Raw genomic sequence first — 6,833 nt, forward strand, 5'->3', positions numbered from 1 at the left:
TGTCTCCCAGCTCTTAACCTCAATGTGCCAAGGAGTCTGCCCAAGACTCTGGTGAGCAGACAGTCATTAGAGCCCTTGGGTGGTGTCTGTGTGAGCTTAGTCCAGACCAGACTGCTGTAGCTGGAGAATGGGGGTCCCTGCCCTTGGCCGGGGCTCCAGGCTGAGAAGGTCACAGCCTTAGAGTCGGCGCAGGAACACAGGACCCGGCAGGCATCAGAGGCAAACCTCCTACTGGCTGAAGGGGAAACAGAAGCCCAAGGTCACATGGTGTCATAGCACAGCAAGGACGAGACCCAGGGTGTCCTCCTCTGAGCTCTGAGGGCTTCCTTCTGTTCTGCCATCCCACTGTCACAGGATCCAAGGCTGACCCTGCCCCAAGGCACGGCCGCGGTCCACAGGGGCTCATTTCTGGCCCCTGCCTAAGCTCCTGAGAGCCCGGCCTCACCTGGCCCCTCAGAGGATGGAGGCCCGGGTTGGAGCCGAGCTCTAGCGTGGCCACGAGTGGCAACTCCTACTGGGCAGGGGCTGGGGGATGAGTGTCCTTAAGGGGAAGGGAAAGGGGGCCCATCCTATAAACAGGCCCAGGGAGGTGGCTTCCTCCTAGGAAGAGCTCCTGCCTCAAGAGCACTGAGCGCTGGAGGCTCACTCGGCATATTGCTTCCCAGGCCCCCATCCTGCCACCTTCTGGGCCAGCAGACTTGAGGTGCTGGCTGACCTGCGGCCTGTGGAGCAAGGTGGCTGTGGCTAAGCCTGAAATGTTGGTGTCTGAGCTGATGGGCCCCCTTATTCCATGGGGGACTGAAATCTCTCCCCAGCCTATGTGAGCTTCTCCCAGCAGTTGCCAGGACCTGATTATATAGGCTTGGTCACTACGCCCAGTAACCGAGGTTGGGTCTCCCAGGGTGTCTGAGTGTAAGCCTCAGTACACCCATCTCACAGTACACCCCAGGACACTCTGAGCCTCAGTACACCCATCTGTTAAACGGGGTCAAATGCCAGGTAAGGATGAATCAGGCCGGGGGGTAGGGGCTGGTTTTGGGGAGACTGCTGAGGCCACGTGACTGCCAGGGACTGGTCAGGGGCCCCAGGTGGGACTCAAGTCAGGATGGAGCCACCAGACACCGGTTTATTGAGCATCAGGGCTACGACTGAGGAGCGGGTTGGGGCAGGTGTCTGCCTCTAGCGAGGCACTGCACAGAGCTGGTAGGGGGCTGGGGTCACCAGGAAGGCAAAGACACCATGGTCGCTGGGGCGGGGCTGCCCGGCAGGCACCGAGAAGCTGAAGTGCTGTAGGAGGCTGGTGAAGAAGAGGAAGAGCTCCATGCGGGCCAGGGGCTCCCCGAGGCAAGCGCGGCGGCCTGTGGGTGGGCATGGGGGCTCTGTGAGCCTGGTCTCCCCCTCCAAGACCTCATCAGAAAGGGGAAGCAAACCGGGCACCCCACCCCACCCCCCAGGTACCTGCAGAGAAGGGTATGAAGGCCTCCTGCTTGATGAAGCAGCCCTGGGCATCCAGGAAGTGCTCCGGGTGGAAGCGGAAGGGCTTCTCCCAGACGGTCTCGTCCTTCAGCACTGACGACAGGTTGGTGATGAGTGTTGTCCCCTGGTGGGAAATGTCTGGCATGGGTGAGGTTTTGATTGGTGTTGGGGGGGGGTGCCCAGGGCCCTGCCACCAAACACACATGGGCACACATTGCCTGGCACACACCCAGACTCTTCAAGTAACTCTCAGCCCCAGATGCTTCTCAGCACTGTCCTTGTGCCCATGGCAGGGTGCTCTTACTTCCCCTCAGTGCCCGGGCTCCAACATTGAGACATGTTCTAGTTTGTCTTCCCTGCCCGACCTGGGGCTCTGAGTGGACAGAGCCAGCCCTGCTCTGCTCTCGTCCACGCCCACCCAGGCTGGGACATTCAGTACCTTGGCCATGAGGACGGGGTGGCTTGGATTCCAGTCCTGGCCACAGCTGGCAACACTCACTGTGGCTACCAGTGGCAGGTGGTGCGGGGCTGGGGTGGCAGAGCCTCAGGCCTACCTTTGGGACGAGGAAGCCCTGCACCTCGATGTCACGGGTCGTCATGTGGGGCAATCCCAGGGGGACGATGTCTGCAAAGCGTTGCACCTCATGGACCACGGCCACGGTGAAGGGCATGAGGGCCTGATCCCCCATCTCTGGTCGCCTCACCTTCCCTATCACCTCATCGATTTCCTGCTGGACTCGTCCTGGAAAACAAGTGTCCTCGTGGTGGTCAGACCCAAGGGCGGGCTCCTGCCTCCTCCTGACACCCAGGTAGCACTGCGTCCATTCGGAGGAGGCGCTGTGACATCAGAGCTGGGGCTCAGGCCCTGCACAGAGCTGGTGCTGGTGGCCAAACCAACCAAGCTCAGAGGCCTCGGGCTGTCCTCGTCCTCCCAGCACCCACCCCGGGCTAGACTCACGCTGCACATCTGGGTGCAGGATCATGAGGAGGAGGGCCCAGGCCAGTGTGGTCGAGGTGGTGACCATCCCAGCGGAGAACAGGTCGGCCACCACCAGGCGCAGGTTCTCATCACTGAAGCTGCTCTCGGGGTTTCCCTTGGCCTGGGTCACACCGGGAAGGTAAGCTCAGGGACAGAGGTGAAGTCCCCACATGGCCTCCCACCCTGCTCCGGTCAGCCCAGGTGTCTGATCCCTGGGTGATACAGAGGCCCGAGTTTGCCTCCGGGGCCCTGAACACACATCCCTGTTCGGGTCACCTTACCTCCTTCACCTCATCCAGGAAGGCGTCGGTCAGGTGTCGGGGTGGCTGGGTTGGGTCCCGGGTCATCTTCTGCTCGGCGATCAACTCATCAATCAGGGCCATGAAGGCCTTCTGTCCCGGGAAGACCTTGGCGGCCAGTCCTGGGATGCGCATGAGCGCTGGCACAGCTTCCACCACCTGTGCGGGTCACAGCTGTGGGGCCCTGGGACCTCCTGGTGCTCAGGCGCTCATCAGTCAAGTCCTAGCCTCATCCAGTGTCCCCACCATTGACCTTGTTCCTCCCTAAGTTCAGACCCTGCCCCTCTATCCTGGCCCTGGGCCCAGAAAGATAAACCTAAAATGTACATCTCATGGGGACCGGTCCCTTCCAATGAAAGAATTCCCACCTTTAAGCGGGATAACTCCTACCCCGCTGATCCCCGCCCAGCCCCTCCCCATTTCCAGGCCTTTTCCTTGAAGGTGCCTTTCCGGGAAAGCCCTTCCCTCGCTGGCCCTCTACACAAGTCCTCCTCCGGGTGGTTGGGGGGGACCCGTTGGAGGACCGAGGCCGCCTCTATGGAGCTTTCGTCCCGCACCTGGCGCACTAAGTTAAACTCTTCTTTCAGCCCATCGTCAATCAAATCCAACAGCTTGACGATGCGAGGATCGTTGTACTCGAAGCGGAACCCGAAGGTCAGGGAGGCGATCACGTTGCTCACTGTTTTATTCAGGAGGTCCTTGGGGCTAAAGGGGCGTCCTGGAAGGGGACGGTGCAAGGTAGGGCGTCGCCTCCATCTCTTCTCTCCCAGACCTCTCCAAACTTGTTCCAAGTCCCTCAGCCCCAGCACTCACTCACCGGCCTGGTCAGCGAAGGCTGCACAGAGGCACGAGGCCTCCTCGGTCACCCACTGCTCCAGTGACTTCTTCCCCAGGCCGAAGTTGCGCAGGGTGGACAGGCAGAATCGCCGCTGCTCGCGCCACGCGTTCCCATAACGGGCCAGGATCACTCCTGGGGACAGGGCGGGCATGTGGGCGTGGCTCGGGTCGGGCCCCGCCCCGCCTCTTTGTGGAGTCTCGGCCCTGCCCCGCCCACACTGGCCTCGCCCCTCCCAATCCCGCCCACTTTGACACCCCCTTCCATCTGGGGACGGTTCCCATTTGCCGTCGGCCCGCACTGCTCCCCGAGTCTCCCCTTCTAGGGGCACGTCTTGACTCCACTTTTGATTTTACCAACCGAGACCACGTTTGCCACGTGAGGAAGGTCCTGGCCTGCCCCTGCACCACCCACCCCGAGTTTGTCCTCTTTCCTGCCCACCCCGACGTCCCCTTCGCGTTCGCAATGGCCCTGGGCCGCCCTGTCTTAGTAAGGTCTCTGCTCTCTGCCTCATCCAATTTTTCCTTCCTCAACGCTTGGCGCAGTCTCCTTTCTCAACCTGCTGCCCCCCCTCAAATTCATTGCCTCTTTCCTGCACCCAAGGTCTGCGACCCTGCCGCTGCCTACAGGGACTTGGCCTGCCCTCTCCACTTGCCTTCGGCGCGCGGCCCGTAACCCAGGTGCTCACAGACGGCCGGAGGTGGACGGTCGGAAGTGTCCTGGCTGCGGTGCACCAGCGCCTCGCGCACAGCGGCCAGCCCGTTGAGCACGACTACCGGCGTCCAGACCTGCTGCAGGCTGAACACGTTTCCGAAGCGGCGCCGCAGCTGCAGGCCAAAGGTCGAGGGTGTTTGGCAAGCCCAGGCCCCGCCAGGCTGTGGGCCCAGCCTCCTGGCGTTAGCCTCTGGGCACCTCTGGGCCCCCGTCCAGAAGCGAGCAACTGCAAGGACTTTATCTAGTCTTGTGAGCCCGGGGGGTTACGTCCACTAGTTTTGAAGCTCTCAAGTTGGATGAGACCATCCTACTCGAGACCCAGCTATGACTGCAAGTGTCACAAAATGGCCAGCAGGCCAAGTTAGCATCCTATTTTACAGGTGAAGAAAGCGAGGTTCATAGAGGGGAGCAGGGAGGCCCAAGGTCTCACGGAGGCAAAAGATTTGAACCACATCACTGTGCCTCTCTCAACCTCAACTCGCTTGATTTAAATAGGGCTCATGACCAGACATCCCCGCGTTCTCAAGACCTTTCCTCACAACGTGACCCTCAGGGACTCAGGCTCACTCAATTTAAGAGCTGGCTGGCTGAATCCCCAGCCTGTCGCCATGCTGTAAACCCCCCACCTGCTAGTCTTTGTCCTCTCTGACCTCTGTTTGGAAAATCCAAACTGTTCTCGGGCCCTGAACAAACGCCCTTCCTCAGGAGGCCTCTCAAATCCGCCTCCTCTTCTTGGCCCAGTCCTCTTCCGGCCTGTGGCTTCACCCAGCGCCCACTGTCTGCTGCTAGGTGGGGCCCTAGGACCGCCGCTGCGCACTCCCCACCCCTCCGTCCTCACCTGGTTGAAGCTGGGACGCGGGTCCTCGAAATCCACCTGCAGCAGGTTGCCCAGCACCGGCAGCGGCGTGGGGCCTGGTGGGTAGCGTGCGGCCCAGCGTGAGCGCCGGTGCATCAGGTCCAGCAAGAGCAAGAAGATGAGCACGGCCACGGCCAGGGGCCCCAGCGTGTCCCCAGACAGCAGCCCCATGGCTGCCTCCGTGGGCGCTGGGTTCCTCACCACACCGGCACCCAGGACCAGCCCAGCGCGGCACGCTCACTCCACCTCCGGGGCTCCACCGTTCCGGGGCCTCTTTATAGAGAGAGTGGAGGACCGGCCTTTGCCCCCTGCCCTGAGGTGTCTTGTCGGGGAGATTGTGCTGCCAGAGGGTACAGAGAGGGGTCAAGGAGAGTCAGGCCCACGGGCGCCCGCTGTCCCTCACGTGTGCTCTCCACGTGCTTCCGGAGGTGGCTGGAGAGCACAAGAAGTCCCCCTCCCCCGGCCTGACTCCCCAGCTGGGCAGAGTCAAGGAAGAATCCAGGGTCTTGGGGATGGGTTCTGCCACCACCTGTCGCCTGTCAGCCTCTAATGTGGCCACAGCCCCGTTCCCAGAACGTGTCCCTGTCCTCCTCCTGAGTGGCCTTCGCCTCCCAAGTATGTACTGGTCCTTGCCCCGTGCTGGCGGGAGGGCCTAATCACCGGAGGGACCACCGATAAAGTTCTTGGGGTCCCCTCACTTCCCACTGGTACACGCAACACACACACAGAATCACACACTCATGACCCACATCTACACACATTCACGTCCTGACTAGCCCATGCTCACATGCATGTCTACACATCCACACAACGACACCCACGAGTGCCCGTGTTACCACCTTCCCCTCACAGAGACCCAGCAGCAAGGGCTCTAGCTCTCAGCGGCCGCCTGGACTCAGCCGACCTCCCTGCACCTGGAGGCTGCTCTCGGGGGTGCCGGCGCCTTCGCCTGGCCGGCTGCTGCCTCAGTTTCCACCTGTTGTGGCTGAGGGTAGTTGAGTCTGGGGGTAGGGAGGCAGCAGGGTTGTTTTCTAAAACCTATGCATTCTCCCAAAACACATCCTTGCAAACTCCCCCCTCAAAAAACATATAACCAAGTCATATCCTACAAAAGTAATCTGCAATTATTTACTTATAACTTTTGAATAACTGTCCCCTCACACGTTTGTAAGTTAATATCTAATGTCTTTATCACACATCAAAATACTTTAAAAATATACCATTTCTGCCATATTGTAAACACTGATATTTAAATATAATTATGTTACTCTTTTAAACGTTTTAACTAGTCTTTCTTCATCTACCTGCAGGCATGGTGTACTACTCTTTTCAGGCGTCTGTGGGAAAACAGCCCCTCCCCATGAGATTGCTGTGGAGTCATCATAGGTGGAGACCTCTGTAAGGGGCTAAGGGGACTGCCTCATGTAGCACAAAGAGTGGTCATACTGCTTGATCAGAAATGATTGACCAACTGTGTGTGTGTGTGTGTGTGTGTGGACTCGAGAAATTCACTGTGTTCTCGGCAAAGTGTCAAACAAAGCCCCGCTCTACCACCCCCAGTCCCCTCCGTCCTGCCACGGGCTGGCTCTATGGTCACCCCAGGGCTCTGTGGCCGTAAGCTCATCTCAGGGCTCCGTGGCAGGAACCTAGATGAACCGACAGGAACAGATGACC

The 6,833-nt window shown here is 59.9% G+C and overlaps 1 protein-coding gene across 1 annotated transcript; it reads right to left on the bottom strand.

Moving 5' to 3' along the window:
* Positions 1 to 1,100: 1,100 nt before the first annotated feature.
* LOC120859250 (cytochrome P450 2D14) lies at positions 1,101 to 5,975 on the bottom strand. Its single transcript, XM_040235421.1, has 9 exons — positions 5,142 to 5,975; positions 4,245 to 4,416; positions 3,572 to 3,724; positions 3,312 to 3,472; positions 2,737 to 2,913; positions 2,435 to 2,576; positions 2,031 to 2,218; positions 1,459 to 1,600; positions 1,101 to 1,358 (listed from the first exon to the last, which is right to left on the bottom strand). The coding sequence occupies exons 1-9, from the start codon at positions 5,328 to 5,330 to the stop codon at positions 1,180 to 1,182; spliced, it is 1,503 nt and encodes a 500-aa protein (XP_040091355.1). The 5' UTR covers positions 5,331 to 5,975; the 3' UTR covers positions 1,101 to 1,179.
* Between the last annotated feature and the right edge of the window lie 858 nt (positions 5,976 to 6,833).

This window comes from Oryx dammah, unplaced genomic scaffold (genome assembly GCF_014754425.2).
Source record: "Oryx dammah isolate SB20612 unplaced genomic scaffold, SCBI_Odam_1.1 HiC_scaffold_346, whole genome shotgun sequence".
In the NCBI taxonomy this organism is placed as follows: Eukaryota; Metazoa; Chordata; class Mammalia; order Artiodactyla; family Bovidae; genus Oryx; species Oryx dammah.

What these genes read in the sequence shown, in the direction of transcription:
- LOC120859250 (XM_040235421.1), bottom strand. Translation starts at nt 5,330, where the DNA reads ATGGGGCTGCTGTCTGGGGACACGCTGGGGCCCCTGGCCGTGGCCGTG. An exon ending in TCCTGGATGAGGTGAAGGAG is followed by an intron (nt 2,577 to 2,736) that starts GTAAGGTGACCC and finishes GGTGTGACCCAG; the next exon opens with GCCAAGGGAAACCCCGAGAG. An exon ending in CCTGCACCCAGATGTGCAGC is followed by an intron (nt 2,219 to 2,434) that starts GTGAGTCTAGCC and finishes CTTGTTTTCCAG; the next exon opens with GACGAGTCCAGCAGGAAATC.